A 25,955-nucleotide genomic window follows, 5' to 3' on the forward strand; every position below is an offset into this window, starting at 1 on the left:
GACTCAAGCATCGATGCCTAGCATGTGTCTGAGATATTTACCGTATAGTGGTCCACTTCCAGGAGTTATACTTTACCCTTGGTTATCATTGAACCTTCCCCCGACTCAAGCACCTGTCCCCGGGCATGTGTCTGAGGTATGTACCGTATGGAGGTCCACTTCCAGGAGTTATACTTTACCCTTGGTTCTCATCTCAACCTTCCCCCGACTCAAGCAACTGTCCCCGGGCATGTGTCTGAGGTATGTACCCTATGGAGGTCCACTTCCAGGAGTTATACTTTACCCATGGTTCTCATTTAAACCTTCTCCCGACTCAAGCATCGATGCCTGGCATGTGTCTGAGATATTTACCGTATAGTGGTCCACTTCCAGGAGTTATACTTTACCCTTGGTTCTCATTGAACCTTCCCCCGACTCAAGCACCTGTCCCCGGGCATGTGTCTGAGGTATGTACCGTATGGAGGTCCACTTCCAGGAGTTATACTTTACCCACGGTTCTCATCGGAACCTTCCCCCGAGTCAAGCACCTGTCCCCGGGCATGTGTCTGAGGTATGTATGTATGTAGCGTATGGAGGTCCACTTCCAGGAGTTATACTTTACCTCCGGTTCTCATTGAAACCTTCCCCCGACTCAAGCACCTGTCCCCGGGCATGTGTCTGAGGTATGTCCCGTATGGAGGTCCACTTCCAGGAGTTACACTTTACCCTTGGTTCTCATCTCAACCTTCCCCGGACTCAAGCACCTGTCCCTGGGCATGTGCCTGAGGTATGTACCGTATGGAGGTCCACTTCCAGGAGTTACACTATACCCTTGGTTCTCATCTCAACCTTCCCCCGACTCAAGCACCTGTCCCTGGGCATGTGTCTGAGGTAAGTACCGTATGGAGGTCCACTTCCAGGAGTTATACTTTACCTCCGGTTCTCATTGAAACCTTCCCCCGAGTCAAGCACCTGTCCCCGGGCATGTGTCTGAGGTAAGTACCGTATGGAGGTCCACTTCCAGGAGTTATACTTTACCTCCGGTTCTCATTGAAACCTTCCCCCGAGTCAAGCACCTGTCCCCGGGCATGTGTCTGAGGTATGTATGTATGTAGCGTATGGAGGTCCACTTCCAGGAGTTATACTTTACCCCCGGTTCTCATCTCAACCTTCCCCCGACTCAAGCACCTGTCCCCGGGCATGTGTCTGAGGTATGTCCCGTATGGAGGTCCACTTCCAGGAGTTACACTTTACCCACGGTTCTCATCTCAACCTTCCCCGGACTCAAGCACCTGTCCCTGGGCATGTGTCTGAGGTAAGTACCGTATGGAGGTCCACTTCCAGGAGTTATACTTTACCTCCGGTTCTCATTGAAACCTTCCCCCGAGTCAAGCACCTGTCCCCGGGCATGTGTCTGAGGTAAGTACCGTATGGAGATCCACTTCCAGGAGTTATACTTTACCTCCGGTTCTCATTGAAACCTTCCCCCGAGTCAAGCACCTGTCCCCGGGCATGTGTCTGAGGTAAGTACCGCATGGAGGTCCACTTCCAGGAGTTATACTTTACCTCCGGTTCTCATTGAAACCTTCCCCCAAGTCAAGCACCTGTCCCCGGGCATGTGTCTGAGGTAAGTACCGTATGGAGGTCCACTTCCAGGAGTTACACTTTACCCCCGGTTCTCATCTCAACCTTCCCCCGACTCAAGCACCTGTCCCCGGGCATGTGTCTGAGGTATGTCCCGTATGGAGGTCCACTTCCAGGAGTTACACTTTACCCCCGGTTCTCATCTCAACCTTTCCCGGACTCAAGCACCTGTCCCTGGGCATGTGTCTGAGGTAAGTACCGTATGGAGGTCCACTTCCAGGAGTTATACTTTACCTCCGGTTCTCATTGAAACCTTCCCCCGAGTCAAGCACCTGTCCCCGGGCATGTGTCTGAGGTAAGTACCGTATGGAGATCCACTTCCAGGAGTTATACTTTACCCACGGTTCTCATCGGAACCTTCCCCCGACTCAAGCACCTGTCCCCGGGCATGTGTCTGAGGTAGATACCGCATGGTGGTCATCTTCTTGGAAGGTGATCATATCCCCGGTTCACTCTAAAACATAGCGGGCAGAGAAGCACCTATCCCGGGCACGCTTCTTAGATACTTACCGCATGGAAGTCCAATTCCGGAAAGGGTACTTTGGTTAGGCCCAACTCCAGGAAGTCAAACAGATAGAAACAGCGACACCTTGTGGCCGTTCAGTAGATTGCGTCAAGTGTTTTTTGAACGTGTAAAATAAATACAAAAAAGGATTTTAATTCATCCAAAACGACATTTTTGAGATCTCCTAATTCAGAAGTATCTGTCATATTTTTCCCATGTCATTATTTTACTTTTTTGGTCGCAATCGTGGAAGCACTATGTTAGCATACGAGATTTAGTACCTCGCCATTGGAAATGAATGGAGTGCGGGATAGCGCATTAGCCGACCCGTTGCCCACGAGCTAATTCCCCATACACAATCATTGGATTCGGTTCCACAATATCGGCCCCAATTCCTGGAAACTAGCCGCGGGAGTCTAACCCTAACCCTAACCCTAACCCCCTAACCCTAACCCTAACCCTAACCCTAACACTACATTTTTAGTTGAACGTATGGCATTTCTGGAAAATCTTGAATCCAAATTCTCTTTTTTCAGAATTGTTTAATTTCGACGTGGAGTATGCAAATTCTTAGCCCTTCGGGGGTTCTGCAGTACGCATTTACCTACTTCCATCGCATTTGGTACCCTCGTTTTATTCGTCACGGTTTGTGAATAAAAAATTCCCAAAACTGGTATCTTTTGTCTGTTCCACCTCTACTGTTTAGTAATTATATTCACTATTTGGAATCACAAACTTGTAATCTGTTTAGTAATTATATTCACCATTTGGAATCACAAACTTGTAATCTGTTTAGTAATCATATTCACTATTTGGAATCACAAACTTGGAACCTGTTTAGTAATTATATTCACCATTTGGAATCACAAACTTGTAATCTGTTTAGTAATCATATTCATTATTTGGAATCACAAACTTGGAACCTGTTTAGTAATTATATTCACCATTTGGAATCACAAACTTGTAATCTGTTTAGTAATCATATTCATTATTTGGAATCACAAACTTGGAACCTGTTTAGTAATTATATTCACTATTTGGAATCACAAACTTGGAATGTAATTACTAACTAAATTCCAAGTTTGTGATTCCAAAAATAGAATATAATTACTAACTATATTCCAAGTTTGTGATTCCAAATTGCATATATTATTAATAAACAAATTCCAAGTTTGTGATTCCAAAAATAGAATATAATTACTAAACAAATTCCAAGTTTGTGATTCCAAATTGTATATATTATTAATAAACAAATTCCAAGTTTGTGATTCCAAAAATAGAATATAATTACTAAACAAATTCCAAGTTTGTGATTCCAAATTGTATATATTATTAATAAACATATTCCAAGTTTGTGATTCCAAAAATAGAATATAACTACTAACTGAATTCCAAGTTTGTGATTCCAAATTGTATATATTATTAATAAACAAATTCCAAGTTTGTGATTCCAAAAATGGAATATAATTACTAAACAAATTCCAAGTTTGTGATTCCAAATTGTATATATTATTAATAAACAAATTCCAAGTTTGTGATTCCAAAAATAGAATATAATTACTAACTATATTCCAAGTTTGTGATTCCAAATTGTATATATTATTAATAAACAAATTCCAAGTTTGTGATTCCAAAAATAGAATATAATTACCAAACAAATTCCAAGTTTGTGATTCCAAAAATAGAATATAATTACTAACTATATTCCAAGTTTGTGATTCCAAATTGTATATATTATTAATAAACAAATTCCAAGTTTGTGATTCCAAAAATAGAATATAATTACTAAACAAATTCCAAGTTTGTGATTCCAAAAATAGAATATAATTACTAACTATATTCCAAGTTTGTGATTCCAAATTGTATATATTATTAATAAACAAATTCCAAGTTTGTGATTCCAAAAATAGAATATAATTACTAACTATATTCCAAGTTTGTGATTCCAAATTGTATATATTATTAATAAACAAATTCCAAGTTTGTGATTCCAAAAATAAAATATAATTACCAAACAAATTCCAAGTTTGTGATTCCAAAAATAGAATATAATTACCAAACAAATTCCAAGTTTGTGATTGTGATGTCTTTAGTCACTTATATTGTATTTCTGGAAGTTTTAGGGAATAACATTTTAACTTTGGAATCTATTTAGTAGTCATTTAATTCATATCTTGGCATCATTAGTGATTTCTATACAAAATCTGGAATGAACATAGTAGGCTTTAAGACGCTCACCTTGCACTGTACTTCAGGCCTGTGCATTCGATAGTGGTGGCACTTCAGCTGGCCAAGGTTGCTTTTATATGCCTTCGAGAGCTCATTTCTGATTGGACAATCAGTGACCACACCTTCTCGGATTTCCTGGAATGACGTTAGTGCCAAATGTGGTAACATTTTTGGAATGCCAATCTAACTCAACTCTGGGAGTTGTGTCTGTATTTTCCCTGCAGATCTACGGGGTACCTGGGAGAGTGTGGGTGTGGCAGCCAGCCGAATTTGGAGCACCTGTGCCTTGCTGCCACAGAGTGCTGTTCGCCCTCTCTGGCTTTGACGCTTCCACCGGCCAGCAGCCGCAGGCCTTTTGTTTGTTTGTCTCTGGTTCTGTTTTCACTCCACAACACCCTACGCTTCATTATTCACACACCCACACTTACATGACTGATATTACTGACTGACACACTGCCTATTTGCAAATTATTGTATAGTTGTCTTTTTTGTCTTATGACAGTATTGCTATCTAATAAACGTTTAACTTTGGAATCTGTTTAGTAATTTATATTACAACTTGGGTTATATTTAGCAATTTATACTGTAGTTTTGGAATGACAAATTTGGACGGTGTGGTCAATTTAATTTATATGTTGTTATCATTACTGATTTGTATGACAAATTTGGAATAAAAATTAGTACTTTTAAATGTACTTGACATGTGTGTGTGTGTGTGTGTGTGTGTGTGTGTGTGTGTGTGTGCTAATATCGGGAACATTGAAAAAAGAAAACGCGACCCTTTCACGAAATTTTTTTATTCAAAACGCTCAACATGACAACAGAAAAGGCATTCAGTGGCTGAGGGTCGCGCCGTCCGCCGGTCGTGGACAACAAACAGGTGACGCCGAGGACGAGTTCATCTCTGAGGCGAGGGAGGGCGGAGTCTGAACTGAAGGCACCATAACCCAAGAACGGGTGCCAGAGCCCCGCTCCTCATGTCGACCCATCAGGGCTGGCTTTTGGATCCCCGAAACACATCTGCAAAGCGAGACGCCAGCAATTGTTCATCATCATCTTTAAATTCTTCTATTCACAAAGTGATTCAATTTCTGGTGATTAACCCCAGAAATTGGCTGAGAATAATGACGCAAACGGTTACGCTGACACTTAGTTAGTTAGTAGCAAATCCAAAAATAAAATTTCCATACTTACGCCACGTGATGAAGAAAATGTAGAGGAGTATGAGAATCAGAAAGATTAACAGCAGACCGAAGACGACGTTTAAAGGATCCTTGCACTGAGAGAGAGAAAAGAAACAGTCAGTGTGCTTCGTATTCACGCCCTTTGGCCAAAGTCACAGATACTACATTTAACACTTACACACAATTTTCGGACGACAACAGGTGAGTTCACTTCTCGGGGAGGGGGGCTGACATCTGCCTAAAGAGAGGGCAATTCTAGAATGACTACACACATTATGTATTGAGTAAAATGCAATGCACGTCCACAAGACAGACACCAAAGAACTCCAGACACCATGCCTACCATGTGGGGATGTGGTGCAAGCGATCCGGTGCGACTGGTCTTCCGAAGAACCTGAATGATGACAGAAACACTTGTATGAGAAAAGTTATACTCAAATCGGTGTATAACAGCAAATACAGAATTCTGTCTTTTTTCCTTTTTTTTTTTTACCATTCATAAATCTGTTCCTCCACTATATTTGCGGAATGCTTCACAGATACAGATACAATGAGTTACAAATGTGCAATTTCATCCAGCTGTTTTTGTGACATTTTAAAACACGGTTTTGGAAGATAAAGTCATTTTAGCGCAAACTTGGAAACATTAGTGATAAATATTCGCTTTCTGAAATCGCTTAGAAAATCTTATGTTAACTTTGGAAGCCTTAGTGATAAATATTCGCTTTCTGGAATCGTTTAGCGACTCTTATGTTAAATTTGGAAGGATTTATATGCACTCCCGGACATATACAGAAAGTTGGAAGTTAAACTTGGAAGAATTAGGGATTTATATGCACTACCTGCAGAAATATATAGGAAGAAAGATTAACTTTCCGGAATGATTTAGCGCATCTTATGGTACATTTGGAGGGCTTAGCAACTTTATATCATATATATTTGGAATTGATCTCACCTCAGTTACGCGTCCGACAGATGCGTGCGAATGCATGCGCTGCTCGGAAGGAAGGGCTTTTTTTTTGTAATACTCCGAGCGGAGCGTTTCATTGGCTCCTACTCTGCCGCCAATCTGGCAGGGCTGGAAATATCAGATGCTGTTCTTGGATTCAATTTAGGATCGAGGATCACTTATTCGAAATACTCATATTTTGTGATTGAAAAAATTGTTGAATGATGAAGCTTGTTAGCTCATAAGGCGTCCTAAATAGATTCCATATTTTGTTAATCCAAAAGTAATATCCAAAGCGCTAAGCGGATTCTACGTTATTATTATTTATATCTTGTCATCATTAGTGATTTGTATATCAAATTTGGAATAACAACAGTACTTTTTTTATAATGTCGACGTGTGTGTGTGTGTGTGTGTGTGTGTGTGTGTTTTCACATCGGGAAGGTGAAAAAAAGAGGGCGACTGCTCAATAATCAATATATCATCGCAAGCAGGCACGCACGCACACACGCGATGTCTGAAGTGCCTCGCTGTCATTCAGTAGCCTACCTCAGGTCCAGGAGTCTCTCCGGTAGAAGTCCTCTGGTGTAAAGGCGAGTTTGCGGAGCCTCGTCCGGACATTTTCAAAGGTCAGATGGAGCTTTCTCGCCTCCGCCAACAGGTCGGCGGAATCCGAGAGGACTTCTTTGATCTAAGGAGAGGGTGAAAACAAACAGTCCAAAATGATGCGGATTTGGAGAAGACACAGAAGGACGCAAATTCCTACTCTCTGCCGCCTGATGTCCCCTTCTTTGAGCTCCTTTCGAAAAAGCCGTCTCAGCAGCTGGTCAAATTCCTGAGTGTAGTGAAGCCTCCTTCGTTTTCCCTGATTGCGCGATGGTGAGGAAGGAAGCAGAAAGAAAATAAAAAAATAAAAAAAACAACGACTGCAATGACACAAATGTGTCTTGCATGCAGTGGGTGCATGAAATGGTGAGACTCACTGGTCGTGGCGAGAACACTGGCAAGTCATCGGAGCTGCTGGAGGAAGAATCATCTGTGTCGCTGGTAGAGGAATCGTAGGAATCGCCGGAAGAAGAAGAAGAAGAAGAAGAAGAAGAAGAAGAAGAAGAAGAATCGTCGGACGAGCTGTCGGGCTGAGCCGAGGACGACAGATGAGACAATGACACAGTTGATGGGTATTTGATACACTGTCGCAATGACATTGCGATGCATTTAAATGTTTTCAATGACATGTCTTGTCCTGAATATTGATGAAGTAAGATTGTGTGTTGTTTGTTTGTTTGTTTTTTGCCCACCTCACACTTCAAACGTCCTGCCAGGGTAGGAAAGGCTGCCTAAGGACAAGTGTAAAAGAGGTCAATAGCCTGAACCTCTTATCGAGTAGAACAGAGATGGAGACGGTTACAGTTTTAGGTTAACCAAAGCTGTTGGATACTTATTGCAAATGCATAGAACGACTTGCTTTCTACTTACTGAACATTCTGGCTCCTGCTTCACCAACACGCCCCGTCTTCGACCGCAAGCCGGCCTCACCTGAGGGGGGGTACAGCAAAGAGAATCCCAATGTGAATCCGACTCTTGCGAGCGCGCGCCTTCGTGCATTGTAATGCAACAGCGTGTTATTACGCTATTTAACAACAACTTGCACTTACCGGGGAGCCTGGCTCTTCCTTGATTTTTCGACCCGGTGGACCGCCGACGGAGTCACTGGAAGACATCTACAAAGAGGGGGGAGTTATGTTATCGTGATGTGAATTGAAGAATTAGGGATTCGTATGCACTTTCAGAAAGGTGGAAGTTGAACATGGAAGAATTAGCAGAAAGAAATAGCAAGTTGGAACCTTTAGTCATTTTTATCCACTATTTGGAATTGGTTAGAAATGATCCTTCAGTTCAGATTTTTAAGACGAGTGATTGACATATCTGTCTTTGGAATGCCTTAATTATGCAAGATCATATTTTTAGAGTCTTAAAGCCTTCTCTTTAAATCAACTTGCAAATCTTCTGGGCTCAACCAAAGGGTGTGGGTTTTCTTTTTTGAAGAATTAGGGATTCGTATGCACTTTCAGTAAGGTGGAAGTTGAACATGGAAGAATTAGCAGAAAGAAATAGCAAGTTGGAACCTTTAGTCATTTTTATCCACTATTTGGAATTTGTTAGAAATGATCCTTCAGTTCAGATTTTTAAGACGAGTGATTGACATATCTGTCTTTGGAATGCCTTAATTATGCAAGATCATATTTTTAGAGTCTTAAAGCCTTCTCTTTAAATCAACTTGCAAGTCTTCTGTGCTCAACCAAAGGGTGTGGGTTATCTTTTTTGAAGAATTAGGGATTCGTATGCACTTTCAGTAAGGTGGAAGTTGAACATGGAAGAATTAGCAGAAAGAAATAGCAAGTTGGAACCTTTAGTCATTTTTATCCACTATTTGGAATTGGTTCGAAATGATCCTTCAGTTCAGATTTTTAAGACGAGTGATTGACATATCTGTCTTTGGAATGCCTTAATTATGCAAGATCATATTTTTAGAGTCTTAAAGCCTTCTCTTTAAATCAACTTGCAAGTCTTCTGGGCTCAACCAAAGGGTGTGGGGGGTTTTTTTTGTCTCTCAACCGTGTCCAAACTTACAGCGCACTAACAGGTAGAAGATGTAGGTCAACAGGAGGACGAGAACAAGAGCCAGCAGAGCGATGCCACAGTCGAAGGGATCCGCGCACTAAGAAAGGGGGGGAAAAAAACAACACACAGTCAGTCAGACAGACAGACATTCAGTCAGACAGACAGAGAGACAGAGAAGGAAAGAAAGAAAGAAAGAAAGAAAGAAAGAAAGAAACAAACAAACAAACGGTCATCCGATTTCATATTTACAGTCTTTGGCCACGGTGGTAGATGCTTTTAACACTTACACGGTATTTTCCGACATCATCAGGTGGTTGCCTAAACAGGGATGGCCATTCGAGAGTAAATACGCACATTAAGCTTTGAGTAATATCCACATCCACAAGACAGATAACAAAGAATTTGAGACACTGCGCTCACCATATTACGATACAGTGCGATCCATCGCCATTTTCAATTGCAGTACCTAAATGACGGCAGAAATATTCAGATCGTAAATATGTGATATTGAAATCTGTGCAGAAAGACCAACGCATAATGCCTTTTTATCCTTCCTTTACCCATCGCAAATGTGTTTCTCCGCTATATTTCCAGATTGCTTCGTAGATACCGCAGCGAGTTACAAACACCAACCTTCATCCAGCTGTTTTTGTGACACAACAGATGGTGAGAAAACCTTGCCTTCTCTTTTTTTAAATGGACAATCATTCCATCATTCCAAATGTTGTAATGCAGAACATTATTTATTGTCATATTTCCTTCTGTTTTAGACTGAAAGAGGAAGATTGCATTCTGAGAAAATGGCATACCCTCAGCAGGATGGCATTGCACAACGGGAACGAAGACATGCAGATTGGAGGGGGGAGCAAGACTGGTGGGCATCGTCTCCCCTGGTGAAGAAAAGCAAACGTGAGAGATGGGCGCTTGGCCGATTTCAAGAACGACGACCCTTCCTCTAAAGACCGACGACAAGATAATGGCACTCGCTATCTCTCTCTCTCTCGAAGAAGAAGAAGAAGAAGAAGAAGAAGAAGAAGAATTGAAGATTTAGGGCTTCAGATGAGCTATTTGGAACACAAAGTACTTTTAAGTCAAACTTGGAAGCCTTAGCGATAAAGATTCACCTTCTGGTGTTATTTAGCGAGTCTTGTTATATTTGGAAGAAGTAAGTAATAAATATTCACTTTATGGAATCAATTATGGATTATTATGCAGAATTTGGAAGCCTTGGTAATTCATATTCACTTTCGGGATCATTTAGCGAAATTATGCTAAATTTGGGAGATTTAGTAATATATAATCACTTTCTGAAATAATTTAGCTAATTTTATAGTAGATTTGGAAGAAGCCTTAGTGATAAAGATTCACCTTCCGGAATTATTTTGCGAATGTCATTTTAAATTTGGAAGAAGCCTTAGTGATAAAGATTGATGGTAAAAAACAACTTTATATCACATTTCTGGAATTTACCTTACCTCATTTACGCGTCCAACAAATGCATGCGAATGCAAGCGCTGCCTCTTATGCTCTCCCAACAGTGCGTCTCATTGGCTCGTACTCAGCGGCCAATTGGGCTACAGGCTCGAATTATGAGATGCCGTTTTTGGATTCAATTTAGGATCAAGAATCACTTATTTGAATTTTTCATTTTGGATTTGAAAAAATGTGTGATGAAGCTTGTTAGCTCATCCCAGGAAGTCATATTCTCAACTGGGATTGGCCTGTTTACAAGCAAGTGTCTTTGTTTGTTTTCTGCGTCCTTGTTCCTTTGTTTTGTTCTATTCTACTTACGGATGTTTGTAAATACCGAAAGAGAAGAAGAAGAGCCGCCGCTGCCGCCGTCTGCTGCTGCTGTTGTTTTGTTCTGTCTGTCATTGTAATATTCTGTCCTTTGGATGCTGTGGCAAACATATTTCCCCCATGTGGGACAATAAAGCAATTCCGATTCTTAAACTTGAATGTTTGAAACACTTTACTATGGATGCCAATATTCAACCAGTTCTTCAATAGTAAACCTTTTTTATTTTTATTTTGAAGCAGTAACCATCTACATTTGTATTTGAAAAAGTTAGACTGTCAAACTTAGAGCCAGCAATGGCTGATTTAAAATCAGTTAATTCATCAGAATTCAAAACCCGGAACCATTAGTGATTAATATTTTTAGATTGGAAGGTTCAGTTATCTGTATCAATAGCAATTTAGGCATTTCAATCGAAATGCTGGAAGGATTAGTGATTTTTATCTCCTCTTTGTCGTTGATGACAGACCCTCTAAAAACAAAGAAAGAGGAAGCAATGATCAAGTTAACTGTGAACTTTTATTCACTGCAAAATGCTGTAAAAAAACAAAAACATCAAACAACAAAAGCAAACAACAAACAAACACAGTGACATCAGCAAAATGGACACTCAAGTCCAAGTCCATGACTGTTTATTTGGCAGATTTCGGCCAGCTTTTCATCCCAAGTCTGCTGGTGGATGAGGGGCCTTGCCTGCAGCTTGATCAGGGGCCTGTGGCGCTGGTGGATCGGGGGCCTGTGAAGCTGGTGGATCGGGGGCCTGTGGCGCTGGTGGATCGGGGGCCTGTGAAGCTGGTGGATCGGGGGCCTGTGAAGCTGGTGGATCGGGGGCCTGTGGAGGTGGTGGATCGGGGGCCTGTGGAGGTGGTGGATCGGGGGCCTGCGCTTGTGGATCGGGGGCCTGCACTGGTGGATCGGGGGCCTGTGGAGGTGGTGGATCGGGGGCCTGCGCTTGTGGATCGGGGGCCTGCGCTGGTGGATCGGGGGCCTGTGGAGGTGGTGGATCGGGGGCCTGTGGAGGTGGTGGATCGGGGGCCTGCGCTTGTGGATCGGGGGCCTGCGCTGGTGGATCGGGGGCCTGTGGAGGTGGTGGATCGGGGGCCTGTGGAGGTGGTGGTTCGGGGGCCTGAGGCGCTGGTGGATCGGGGGCCTGTGGCGCTGGTGGATCGGGGGCCTGTGAAGCTGGTGGATCGGGGGCCTGTGAAGCTGGTGGATCGGGCGCCTGTGAAGCTGGTGGATCGGGGGCCTGTGGCGCTGGTGGATCGGGGGCCTGTGAAGCTGGTGGATTGGGGGCCTGTGAAGCTGGTGGATCGGGGGCCTGTGAAGCTGGTGGATCGGGGGCCTGTGAAGCTGGTGGATCCGGGGCCTGTGAAGCTGGTGGATCGGGGGCCTGTGAAGCTGGTGGATCGGGGGCCTGCGCTTGTGGATCGGGGGCCTGCGCTGGTGGATCGGGGGCCTGTGGAGGTGGTGGATCGGGGGCCTGTGGAGGTGGTGGATCGGGGGCCTGCGCTTGTGGATCGGGGGCCTGCGCTGGTGGATCGGGGGCCTGTGGAGGTGGTGGATCGGGGGCCTGTGGAGGTGGTGGATCGGGGGCCTGTGGAGGTGGTGGTTCGGGGGCCTGAGGCGCTGGTGGATCGGGGGCCTGTGGCGCTGGTGGATCGGGGGCCTGTGAAGCTGGTGGATCGGGGGCCTGTGAAGCTGGTGGATCGGGCGCCTGTGAAGCTGGTGGATCGGGGGCCTGTGGCGCTGGTGGATCGGGGGCCTGTGAAGCTGGTGGATCGGGGGCCTGTGAAGCTGGTGGATCGGGGGCCTGTGAAGCTGGTGGATCGGGGGCCTGTGAAGCTGGTGGATCGGGGGCATGTGAAGCTGGTGGATCGGGGGCCTGTGAAGCTGGTGGATCGGGGGCCTGTGAAGCTGGTGGATCGGCGGCCTGTGAAGCTGGTGGATCGGGGGCCTGTGGCGCTGGTGGATCCGGGGCCTGTGAAGCTGGTGGATCGGGGGCCTGTGAAGCTGGTGGATTGGGGGCCTGTGAAGCTGGTGGATCGGGGGCCTGCGCTGGTGGCTGAGGGGCCTGTGCTGCCATCACCATGTCTTCCACGCCTGAGTCATCCCCTGTGGATGAGAGGCAGACCACGTCCGTTATGTGGTCAGATCGTCTCGTGGATGGCAAATTCGAGTCATCCGAGGAAAGGTTCTCGTAAACCAACGTTTTTTCTTGCTTTTCCTCCTTTATCTTCTTACTCTTTCTAACTTTTTCTTTTCTCTTCCTCTTCCTCTTCTTTGAGCTCATCCCCTGTGTAGCGTCTTTGTCTGCGTCTGGGAGTTTGGCAGACCCCTCATCCATTCCCTTCTCTGCCTGGTCAGGGGCTTCAGCTCTTTTCTTGTCCCTTTTCTTCCTCTGTAGTCTGGTCATCATTGGCTTTTTTGATCTCCCCTTGTTCCTGGGTTGCTTTTTCATTTCTTTATCAGTCTCTTTCTGTCCCCTTTCTCCGTCTTCCTGTGTCTGTGAATTGTCTTTTTTTGACACTTCCTCCTCCTCCTTGTCCTCGTCGTTGTCGTCGTTGTTGTCCTCCTCCTCCTCCTCCTCCTCCTCCTCCTCCGCAGCAGCAGCAGCAGCAGCACCATCACCATCACCATCTTCCGAGTCCGACTCTTTTTCTTCAATCCTTTCAGTGTTCTGACACAGAGCGTCGGCGGTGTGAGCCCTCGACTCGAAAGCCTCCTTGAAGTCCAGATCTGCCTCGTAAAACTTCTCAGCTGTTGCATTCGAGTGGCACATCAACCTGCGGACGCTGGACTTCTTGCTAGTGTCCAAAGACCTCCCGATCTACAAAAAGAGAAGACATAAAACAAGTTGAGGAAAAACACTTATTAGCTGGTCAAAACTCGAACCGATTGAATATTAAAAAAATTAAATAAATAAATAAAAAAATAATAAGAATTCTTACGCAGGTGCTGATGCTGCTGCGGATCAGATTGAAGGTCGGACTCCCCGGTAGGCCGAAACCTTTCCAGGTGGCCTGGAAGGACTCCAGGAGTACGTTGTAGGGGCCACCATTGGAATTAGAGAAAAAAATCTCAGAGTCGCCGCACTTGAATTTGTGTCGGTGGTAGATGAATCTGCTGAGCCAAAGGTACTCCTCCTTATTCAAAGGAATGAGAGCGCGACCAAACGTTTCCTTCGTCTTGTGCTGTGTGACCTGAGAGAGTGAGAGAGAGAGAGAGAGAGAGACAGAGAGAGAGAGAGAGAGAGAGAGAGAGTGAGAGAGCGAGAAAAGAAATCAATAAAGCAAATAATTACGCACTGTGATATGGATACATTATCTGAAAGATAAAGAGATTAAAATACTTTCTTTGGAACTATTAGCAAGTATGGATCGACTATTTAAAATTATTAGCAAATTGTATCCACTATTTGGAAAACACTGCACGAAACACACCTCCAAACGCACGTGCTTTGCGGATGCAATATGTGAAAGATAAAGAGACTAAAATGCGTTGTTTGTAATTATTAGCAAATTGTATCGACTATTTGGAAAACACTGCAGGAAACGCACCTCCAAACGCACGTGCTTTGCGGATGCAATATGTGAAAGATAAAGAGACTAAAATGCGTTGTTTGTAATTATTAGCAAATTGTAGCGACTATTTGGAAAACACTGCAGGAAACGCACCTCCAAACGCACGTGCTTTGCGGATGCAATATGTGAAAGATAAAGAGACTAAAATGCGTTGTTTGTAATTATTAGCAAATTGTATCCACTATTTGGAAAACACTGCAGGAAACGCACCTCCAAACGCACGTGCTTTGCGGATGCAATATGTGAAAGATAAAGAGACTAAAATGCGTTGTTTGTAATTATTAGCAAATTGTATCCACTATTTGGAAAACACTGCACGAAACGCACCTCCAAACGCACGTGCTTTGCGGATGCAATATGTGAAAGATAAAGAGACTAAAATGCGTTGTTTGTAATTATTAGCAAATTGTATCGACTATTTGGAAAACACTGCACGAAACGCACCTCCAAACGCACGTGCTTTGCGGATGCAATATGTGAAAGATAAAGAGACTAAAATGCGTTGTTTGTAATTATTAGCAAATTGTAGCGACTATTTGGAAAACACTGCACGAAACGCACCTCCAAACGCACGTGCTTTGCGGATGCAATATGTGAAAGATAAAGAGACTAAAATGCGTTGTTTGTAATTATTAGCAAATTGTATCGACTATTTGGAAAACACTGCACGAAATACATCTCCAAGTCTGCCAACACAGCACGCTCTTACCCCAATTATACGTCTGCCATTCCTGTCACAGTCTGCCGCCGTCACCTCCTCCACCTTTAGGTTTGCCAGGACCCCCCTCCTGTGGCCCGTCGTACAGACAATGAATCCGGCGATGAGTCCGTAGAAATGATCCAACTTTTTTCTGTTTGGCCGTTTTTCCAGGCGCACTGTAAAGCAGAAGGACATTTTCAACTAGCGTGCCACAACCATCTTCGTCTTATCTGAGTTTTCAAACGCCGGTAACCGAAATACTTACGCAGTGCAGCCGGTATCTCTCTTCGCACCTGCCGGAGGTAGGAGCTGATGTGGGCGGCCTTCACAAGCAAACCTGAAAGTCAGACACAAACCGGATTTCAAGTAAATGATGATGTCGTGACTGGCGAGATAAAAATAAATAAATAAATAAATGAATAAATAATAACAATAATAATAATAATAATAATAAAATAGTAAGAATAAGAATAAATAAAAAATAAAAACAGATGCGGTTAAACCTACTAGTTTTTTTCATCCTGACAGATTGCCGATGCGTCACAATGTCCTTTTTGCACATTCTTGCAGCAGACTTCAAGATGAAAATAACTCCTCTCAGTAATTTTTGAGGAGCCTTGACCTCCTGGAGTTGTGCCTCCAAGAGGAATTGTAGAAATGCCCTCACGTTGCCAAGAATAATTAGCTGCGTTGTGACAGCATATTTTTTGAGCGTGTCCCGCCATCTGAGTGAGTGAGTGAGAGAGAGTGAGTGAGAGAGAGAGAGAGAGAGAGAGAGAGAGAGAGAGACACACACACACACACACACACACAGATTAGCACACCTAGTAGATTTGCAACGTGCTACTCTCTCCCTTCCTCTCGGTTACACGTAGTGTTTGATAGACACAAGAAAGTTAAAAAGAGTATTAAAGTATTTACTCAAGCAGCCTCTCAGTGTTTCTCAAAAAACTGAACGTCATCTCCGGTATACTGCGGTCTGCCATGAAGAGCATCCACCGTCGGGCGTGTGCAACCCGCATCCTCGCGTTCTCCTCCTGTCTCCTGTTTCCAGCGGCGATGTTCTTGAACCACAAGTCGAGAATTTTTTCTGTGTGAAAGGGAAAGAGAATTTTATTGTTATAAGGGTTGTTTGGAATTATTAGCAAATTGTATCGATTATTTGGAAAACCTGCACAAAACGCACGTGCGATGTGGATACAATATGTGAAAGATAAAGAGATTAAAATTCGCTTTTTGGAATTATTAGCAAATTGTATCGATTATTTGGAAAACCTGCACCAAACGCACGTGCGATGTGGATACAATATGTGAAAGATAAAGAGATTAAAATTCGCTTTTTGGAATTATTAGCAAATTGTATCGATTATTTGGAAAACCTGCACCAAACGCACGTGCGATGTGGATACAATATGTGAAAGATAAAGAGATTAAAATTCGCTTTTTGGAATTATTAGCAAATTGTATCGATTATTTGGAAAACCTGCACCAAACGCACGTGCGATGTGGATACAATATGTGAAAGATAAAGAGATTAAAATTTGTTTTTTGGAATTATTAGCAAATTGTATCGATTATTTGGAAAACCTGCACCAAACGCACGTGCGATGTGGATACAATATGTGAAAGATAAAGAGATTAAAATTTGTTTTTTGGAATTATTAGCAAATTGTATCGATTATTAGGAGAACAACAACAACAACATAAACAACAAGAATATCTTATATGCGAGTAATACAAAAATGTAAATACCATAGCGAGGTAGCTTGGTCGGGTCGCTCACAATTTTTCTCCTCTCGAATTTTTTACGCGCAGAACTCCCTGGAGTCTGAGGGTTGTACTCCAGCATCTTCTTTGGCGTGGTGGACGAAGAGGACGACGACTGCTGCTGGTGAGGGGTGGACGGCGACTGCAGGTGCTGCGGGGTGGACGACTGCTGCGGGTGCTGCGGGGTGGACGACTGCTGCTGCTGCGGGGTGGACGACTGCTGCGGGGTGGACGACTGCTGCTGCTGCGGGGTGGACGACTGCTGCGGGTGCTGCGGGGTGGAGGACTGCTGCTGCTGATCATGATGATGAAGAGAAGGGGTGGACAACTCCTCCTCCTCCTCCTGCTGCTGCTGCTGCTGCTGGGTGGACTCCTGCTGCTCCCGAGAAGGAGTCGATGATGTCATCCAAGTATTCGTGTCGCTCCTCAGCCGGTGAATTCTTACCCTGAGACCGACGCAGCCGTTACAGTTTTTCCGTAGAGGTAAGGCATGACCACAGGAAGAGAGAGTGCTGGTGCTGGCGCTGTGGCTGGTGCTGGTGCTGGCGCTGGCACTGGCGCTGGCGCTGCTGCTGCTGGGGCTGGCGGTGGCATCTCCAACTCCATCCTCATCTCCATCCTCATCTCCATCTCCATCCTCATCTCCATCTCCATCTCCATCACTGCTCGACGTCAGCTTCTCCTGGTCCAGGGTGGTCATCATCGCTGGCAGGGGATTGGACTTCCTCAGCCTCCTCAGGGCTTTCAATTTGGCACTCCGTTTGGCGATCCTCAGAATATTTTTCTGAGTCTCTTTCTGTAATGGCAAGAAAGCACATTGAAGGTTAAATCTCAGCACGACACGTGTACGCCAATAGCACATGTTGATATTGTGTATTTTAAATCAAGGCGGACAGAGGAACTAACCTTCAGCCCGCCGTGCATATTCTCCACATGCTTGTCCAGCCGGGATAGCTTTTTGCGTTTGCATATGGGACATGTTAGCCTGCCGTTATGGCTGGAAATAAGAGAAGAAAAGAAAAAAAAAGAAAAGAAAAAAATGACAATTCAAAATTAACAATAATAAACGCGACACCATTAAGGAAACAAAAGCGGAGGTGTGAGACGCGATTCATCAGAGCCACCGAACGGTACTTACGTCGCCGAAGCGTAGCCGAGGAGCAGCTTCAATTCTATGGAGTTTCCAATCTGGTGGTACTTGACCAGATGCTGGCGAACAGCAACATAGGGCACCGCACAGACTGGACACGGGACTGGACTCCGTGGCATCTTTTTCTCTGGTGAAGACAAGCAGACAGACGTTATTAGTCTATTAGTTTATTAGTCCGTTATCGTTACTCATTACCCCCCCCCCCCCCCCACACACACACACACACACACACTCACCACCGAGGCGGACGCGCGATATTAATGATATTCAGTATTTTGAAGACCTAGTCATTATTACACCCAAATTGCAAGCCTTAGTAATACATAACCACTTTCTGGAATAATTTAGTAGAAATTAGGCTGAATTTGGAAGCCTTGGTAATAAATATTCACTTTCTGGAATCAATTAGTAGAAATGAGGCTGAATTTGGAAGCCTTGTAATAAATATTCACTTTCTGAAATCAATTAGTAAAAATTAGGCTGAATTTGGAAGCCTTGGTAAGAAATATTCACTTTCTGGAATCAATTAGTAGAAATTAGGCTGAATTTGGAAGTCTTAGTGAGAAATATTCACTTTCTGGAATCAATTAGTAGAAATTAGGCTGAATTTGGAAGCCTTGGTAAGAAATATTCACTTTCTGGAATCAATTAGTAGAAATTAGGCTGAATTTGGAAGTCTTAGTGAGAAATATTCACTTTCTGGATGTTATTTAGTGAATCTCATTGCAAATATGGAAGCATTAGTAGCGTTAGATGATGACTTGAAATTGGTCTTACCTCAGTGTTGCATCCAACAAGTGCATCTAAATGGATGCACTTGATGGAAGGGCTATTTAAAGCCTTTCATTGGCTCGCTCTCGGCCAATCAGAGCATGGACATAATTTAGGATAGAGGTTCACTTATATGGAATACGTGCCATGCTTGTCTTGATATATGTCTGTCTTGACATATATGACATCATTCAATTACAGAGTATTTATTAGTTATGATTTAAGTATGTATATATATATATATATATATATATATACATATATGTATATATGTGTGTATATATATATATATATATATATATATATATATATATATATATATATATACATAAATATGTATTGGTGTATATATGTATATAAACGCGTCAGCTGCTCTAGCCGGACCCCTGAGCTCCAGAGGCCTTGGAAGTGAGCGCTCAATCCGCTCCAAATGACCCCCAGGACCCTCTGAGATGGCCTCCTGGAAGCTGAGCTCCAGGGACCGGGGAGCTCGGCACCAACAAGCCCGGCCGTGGACCTCCAGAGGCTGGGCACGTCGGCTGCTCTAGCCGGGCCCCTGAGCTCCAGAGGCCTTGGAAGTGAGCGCTCAATCCGCTCCAAATGACCCCCAGGACCCTCTGAGATGGCCTCCTGGAAGCTAAGCTCCAGGGACCGGGGAGCTCGGCACCAACAAGCCCGGCCGTGGACCTCCAGAGGCTGGGCACGTCAGCTCCAGAGGCTGGGCACGTCGGCTGCTCCAGCCGGGCCCCTGAGCTCCAGAGGCCTTGGAAGTGAGCGCTCAATCCGCTCCAAATGACCCCCAGGACCCTCTGAGACGGCCTCCTGGAAGCTAAGCTCCAGGGACCGGGGAGCTCGGCACCAACAAGCCCGCCCGTGGACCTCCAGAGGCTGGGCACGTCAGCTCCAGAGGCTGGGCACGTCGGCTGCTCCAGCCGGGCCCCTGAGCTCCAGAGGCCTTGGAAGTGAGCGCTCAATCCGCTCCAAATGACCCCCAGGACCCTCTGAGATGGCCTCCTGGAAGCTAAGCTCCAGGGACCGGGGAGCTCGGCACCAACAAGCCCGCCCGTGGACCTCCAGAGGCTGGGCACGTCGGCTGCTCTAGCCTGGCCCCTGAGCTCCAGAGACCTTGGAAGTGAGCGCTCAATCCGCTCCAAATGACCCCCAGGACCCTCTGAGATGGCCTCCTGGAAGCTCAGCTCCAGGGACCGGGGAGGTCGGCACCAACAAGCCCGGCCGTGGACCTCCATAGGCTGGGCACGTCGGCTGCTCTAGCCGGGCCCCTGAGCTCCAGAGGCCTTGGAAGTGAGCGCTCAATCCGCTCCAAATGACCCCCAGGACCCTCTGAGATGGCCTCCTGGAAGCTGAGCTCCAGGGACCGGGGAGCTCGGCACCAACAAGCCCGGCCGTGGACCTCCAGAGGCTGGGCACGTCGGCTGCTCTAGCCGGGCCCCTGAGCTCCAGAGGCCTTGGAAGTGAGCGCTCAATCCGCTCCAAATGACCCCCAGGACCCTCTGAGATGGCCTCCTGGAAGCTAAGCTCCAGGGACCGGGGAGCTCGGCACCAACAAGCCCGGCCGTGGACCTCCAGAGGCTGGGCACGTCAGCTCCAGAGGCTGGGCACGTCGGCTGCTCCAGCCGGGCCCCTGAGCTCCAGAGGCCTTGGAAGTGAGCGCTCAATCCGCTCCAAATGACCCCCAGGACCCTCTGAGACGGCCTCCTGGAAGCTAAGCTCCAGGGACCGGGGAGCTCGGCACCAACAAGCCCGGCCGTGGACCTCCAGAGGCTGGGCACGTCGGCTGCTCTAGCCGGGCCCCTGAGCTCCAGAGGCCTTGGAAGTGAGCGCTCAATCCGCTCCAAATGACCCCCAGGACCCTCTGAGATGGCCTCCTGGAAGCTAAGCTCCAGGGACCGGGGAGCTCGGCACCAACAAGCCCGCCCGTGGACCTCCATAGGCTGGGCACGTCAGCTCCAGAGGCTGGGCACGTCGGCTGCTCCAGCCGGGCCCCTGAGCTCCAGAGGCCTTGGAAGTGAGCGCTCAATCCGCTCCAAATGACCCCCAGGACCCTCTGAGATGGCCTCCTGGAAGCTAAGCTCCAGGGACCGGGGAGCTCGGCACCAACAAGCCCGCCCGTGGACCTCCAGAGGCTGGGCACGTCGGCTGCTCTAGCCTGGCCCCTGAGCTCCAGAGACCTTGGAAGTGAGCGCTCAATCCGCTCCAAATGACCCCCAGGACCCTCTGAGATGGCCTCCTGGAAGCTCAGCTCCAGAGACCGGGGAGGTCGGCACCAACAAGCCCGGCCGTGGACCTCCAGAGGCTGGGCACGTCCGCTGCTCCAGCCTGGCCCCTGAGCTCCAGAGACCTTGGAAGTGAGCGCTCAATCCGCTCCAAATGACCCCCAGGACCCTCTGAGGTGGCCTCCTGGAAGCTCAGCTCCAGGGACCGGGGGGGGGGCGGCACCAACAAGCCCGGCCGTGGACCTCCAGAGGCGGGCACGACGGCTCCAGAAGTCTCCCTGTGGAGAGCCAGAGATGGACTCTCCAGGAACCTTGCGCCCCAGCCGGACCTGCGTACCCACACTTAAGCACACCTCCTGGGATGAAGCCAATAGCCGCACCCGCTGGAAGCTCGCGCCCCTGGTACTCCGTTTCAGCTTTCGTGCCCCTGGTATTCCATTTTGGACTTAGCCGAAATATGACTAAGTCCACACTGGAGTACCAGGGGCGCAGGGAAAATTTGGAAGTGTTAGTGATTAGGATTTTATTTTTGTAATTTAAGATGGAGTACCAGGGGCGCAGAAAAATTTGGAGGTGTTAGTTATTATGATTTCATTTTTGGAATCGGTACAGGTTGGACACATTATAACACCAAAACAGCACAAATGCCAATCAACGCACTCATCTATATCATAAATGTATTAATTGAAATGTGTATTTTGTATAGAGAAGCCTTTTTTAATATTTATCATTTTCTATTTCTTATTACTCAGACGCACATGAGCTAAAAAGAAACACACCATGACACTGGAAACCAGCAAAGCAAAGCAAGAATAAGACCAGAGCCTACCCGAATATTTAGACTGTGACCACGGGAAATACGGCGGTGCTTCGGCCGGCCGATCCAAGATGCGGAGACCCCCGCGCTGGATCGTCTTCTTTGTCAATCCGACGAGGGTTTTTGGAAGTATTAGTGATCGGGATTTTATGTTTGTCATTTAAACTGGAGTACCAGGGGTGCAGGGAAAATTTGGAAGTGTTAGTGATTAGGATTTTATTTTTGTAATTTAAAATGGAGTACCAGGGGCGCAGAAAAATTTGGACGTGTTAGTGATTAGGATTTTACGTTTGTAATTAAAACTGGAGTACCAAGGGTGGGGAGGTCGGCACCCGCAAGCCCGGCCGTGGACCTCCAGAGGCTGGGCACGTCGGCTGCTCCAGCCGGGCCCCTGAGCTCCAGAGGCCTTGGAAGTGAGCGCTCAATCCGCTCCAAATGACCCCCAGGACCCTCTGAGATGGCCTCCTGGAAGCTAAGCTCCAGGGACCGGGGAGCTCGGCACCAACAAGCCCGGCCGTGGACCTCCATAGGCTGGGCACGTCAGCTCCAGAGGCTGGGCACGTCGGCTGCTCCAGCCGGGCCCCTGAGCTCCAGAGGCCTTGGAAGTGAGCGCTCAATCCGCTCCAAATGACCCCCAGGACCCTCTGAGATGGCCTCCTGGAAGCTAAGCTCCAGGGACCGGGGAGCTCGGCACCAACAAGCCCGGCCGTGGACCTCCATAGGCTGGGCACGTCAGCTCCAGAGGCTGGGCACGTCGGCTGCTCCAGCCGGGCCCCTGAGCTCCAGAGGCCTTGGAAGTGAGCGCTCAATCCGCTCCAAATGACCCCCAGGACCCTCTGAGATGGCCTCCTGGAAGCTAAGCTCCAGGGACCGGGGAGCTCGGCACCAACAAGCCCGGCCGTGGACCTCCATAGGCTGGGCACGTCAGCTCCAGAGGCTGGGCACGTCGGCTGCTCCAGCCGGGCCCCTGAGCTCCAGAGGCCTTGGAAGTGAGCGCTCAATCCGCTCCAAATGACCCCCAGGACCCTCTGAGACGGCCTCCTGGAAGCTAAGCTCCAGGGACCGGGGAGCTCGGCACCAACAAGCCCGGCCGTGGACCTCCAGAGGCTGGGCATGTCGGCTGCTCTAGCCGGGCCCCTGAGCTCCAGAGGCCTTGGAAGTGAGCGCTCAATCCGCTCCAAATGACCCCCAGGACCCTCTGAGATGGCCTCCTGGAAGCTAAGCTCCAGGGACCGGGGAGCTCGGCACCAACAAGCCCGCCCGTGGACCTCCAGAGGCTGGGCACGTCAGCTCCAGAGGCTGGGCACGTCGGCTGCTCCAGCCGGGCCCCTGAGCTCCAGAGGCCTTGGAAGTGAGCGCTCAATCCGCTCCAAATGACCCCCAGGACCCTCTGAGATGGCCTCCTGGAAGCTAAGCTCCAGGGACCGGGGAGCTCGGCACCAACAAGCCCGCCCGTGGACCTCCAGAGGCTGGGCACGTCGGCTGCTCTAGCCTGGCCCCTGAGCTCCAGAGACCTTGGAAGTGAGCGCTCAATCCGCTCCAAATGACCCCCAGGACCCTCTGAGATGGCCTCCTGGAAGTTCAGCTCCAGAGACCGGGGAGGTCGGCACCAACAAGCCCGGCCGTGGACCTCCAGAGGCTGGGCACGTCCGCTGCTCCAGCCTGGCCCCTGAGCTCCAGAGACCTTGGAAGTGAGCGCTCAATCCGCTCCAAATGACCCCCAGGACCCTCTGAGGTGGCCTCCTGGAAGCTCAGCTCCAGGGACCGGGGGGGGGGCGGCACCAACAAGCCCGGCCGTGGACCTCCAGAGGCGGGCACGACGGCTCCAGAAGTCTCCCTGTGGAGAGCCAGAGATGGACTCTCCAGGAACCTTGCGCCCCAGCCGGACCTGCGTACCCACACTTAAGCACACCTCCTGGGATGAAGCCAATAGCCGCACCCGCTGGAAGCTCGCGCCCCTGGTACTCCGTTTCAGCTTTCGTGCCCCTGGTATTCCATTTTGGACTTAGCCGAAATATGACTAAGTCCACACTGGAGTACCAGGGGCGCAGGGAAAATTTGGAAGTGTTAGTGATTAGGATTTTATTTTTGTAATTTAAGATGGAGTACCAGGGGCGCAGAAAAATTTGGAGGTGTTAGTTATTATGATTTCATTTTTGGAATCGGTACAGGTTGGACACATTATAACACCAAAACAGCACAAATGCCAATCAACGCACTCATCTATATCATAAATGTATTAATTGAAATGTGTATTTTGTATAGAGAAGCCTTTTTTAATATTTATCATTTTCTATTTCTTATTACTCAGACGCACATGAGCTAAAAAGAAACACACCATGACACTGGAAACCAGCAAAGCAAAGCAAGAATAAGACCAGAGCCTACCCGAATATTTAGACTGTGACCACGGGAAATACGGCGGTGCTTCGGCCGGCCGATCCAAGATGCGGAGACCCCCGCGCTGGATCGTCTTCTTTGTCAATCCGACGAGGGTTTTTGGAAGTATTAGTGATCGGGATTTTATGTTTGTCATTTAAACTGGAGTACCAGGGGTGCAGGGAAAATTTGGAAGTGTTAGTGATTAGGATTTTATTTTTGTAATTTAAAATGGAGTACCAGGGGCGCAGAAAAATTTGGACGTGTTAGTGATTAGGATTTTACGTTTGTAATTAAAACTGGAGTACCAAGGGTGGGGAGGTCGGCACCCGCAAGCCCGGCCGTGGACCTCCAGAGGCTGGGCACGTCGGCTGCTCCAGCCGGGCCCCTGAGCTCCAGAGGCCTTGGAAGTGAGCGCTCAATCCGCTCCAAATGACCCCCAGGACCCTCTGAGATGGCCTCCTGGAAGCTAAGCTCCAGGGACCGGGGAGCTCGGCACCAACAAGCCCGGCCGTGGACCTCCATAGGCTGGGCACGTCAGCTCCAGAGGCTGGGCACGTCGGCTGCTCCAGCCGGGCCCCTGAGCTCCAGAGGCCTTGGAAGTGAGCGCTCAATCCGCTCCAAATGACCCCCAGGACCCTCTGAGATGGCCTCCTGGAAGCTAAGCTCCAGGGACCGGGGAGCTCGGCACCAACAAGCCCGGCCGTGGACCTCCATAGGCTGGGCACGTCAGCTCCAGAGGCTGGGCACGTCGGCTGCTCCAGCCGGGCCCCTGAGCTCCAGAGGCCTTGGAAGTGAGCGCTCAATCCGCTCCAAATGACCCCCAGGACCCTCTGAGACGGCCTCCTGGAAGCTAAGCTCCAGGGACCGGGGAGCTCGGCACCAACAAGCCCGGCCGTGGACCTCCAGAGGCTGGGCATGTCGGCTGCTCTAGCCGGGCCCCTGAGCTCCAGAGGCCTTGGAAGTGAGCGCTCAATCCGCTCCAAATGACCCCCAGGACCCTCTGAGATGGCCTCCTGGAAGCTAAGCTCCAGGGACCGGGGAGCTCGGCACCAACAAGCCCGCCCGTGGACCTCCAGAGGCTGGGCACGTCAGCTCCAGAGGCTGGGCACGTCGGCTGCTCCAGCCGGGCCCCTGAGCTCCAGAGGCCTTGGAAGTGAGCGCTCAATCCGCTCCAAATGACCCCCAGGACCCTCTGAGATGGCCTCCTGGAAGCTAAGCTCCAGGGACCGGGGAGCTCGGCACCAACAAGCCCGCCCGTGGACCTCCAGAGGCTGGGCACGTCGGCTGCTCTAGCCTGGCCCCTGAGCTCCAGAGACCTTGGAAGTGAGCGCTCAATCCGCTCCAAATGACCCCCAGGACCCTCTGAGATGGCCTCCTGGAAGCTCAGCTCCAGGGACCGGGGAGGTCGGCACCAACAAGCCCGGCCGTGGACCTCCATAGGCTGGGCACGTCGGCTGCTCTAGCCGGGCCCCTGAGCTCCAGAGGCCTTGGAAGTGAGCGCTCAATCCGCTCCAAATGACCCCCAGGACCCTCTGAGATGGCCTCCTGGAAGCTGAGCTCCAGGGACCGGGGAGCTCGGCACCAACAAGCCCGGCCGTGGACCTCCAGAGGCTGGGCACGTCGGCTGCTCTAGCCGGGCCCCT

At 48.0% G+C, this 25,955-nt stretch overlaps 1 protein-coding gene across 1 annotated transcript; it reads right to left on the minus strand.

The window, feature by feature from the left end:
• Nucleotides 1-9,101: 9,101 nt before the first annotated feature.
• Nucleotides 9,102-18,227, minus strand: LOC311253999 (uncharacterized protein; the record flags this gene model as incomplete). Its single annotated transcript, XM_084384428.1, has 10 exons — nucleotides 9,102-9,209; nucleotides 13,438-13,737; nucleotides 13,859-14,110; nucleotides 15,201-15,367; nucleotides 15,457-15,528; nucleotides 15,699-15,916; nucleotides 16,113-16,281; nucleotides 16,944-17,754; nucleotides 17,865-17,955; nucleotides 18,097-18,227. 10 exons carry the CDS (start codon nucleotides 18,225-18,227, stop codon nucleotides 9,102-9,104), a joined length of 2,319 nt encoding a protein of 772 aa, XP_084240554.1.
• Between the last annotated feature and the right edge of the window lie 7,728 nt (nucleotides 18,228-25,955).

This window comes from Pagrus pagrus, assembly GCF_965226575.1.
Source record: "Pagrus pagrus genome assembly, contig: HAP1_SCAFFOLD_121, whole genome shotgun sequence".
Taxonomy (NCBI): domain Eukaryota; kingdom Metazoa; phylum Chordata; class Actinopteri; order Spariformes; family Sparidae; genus Pagrus; species Pagrus pagrus.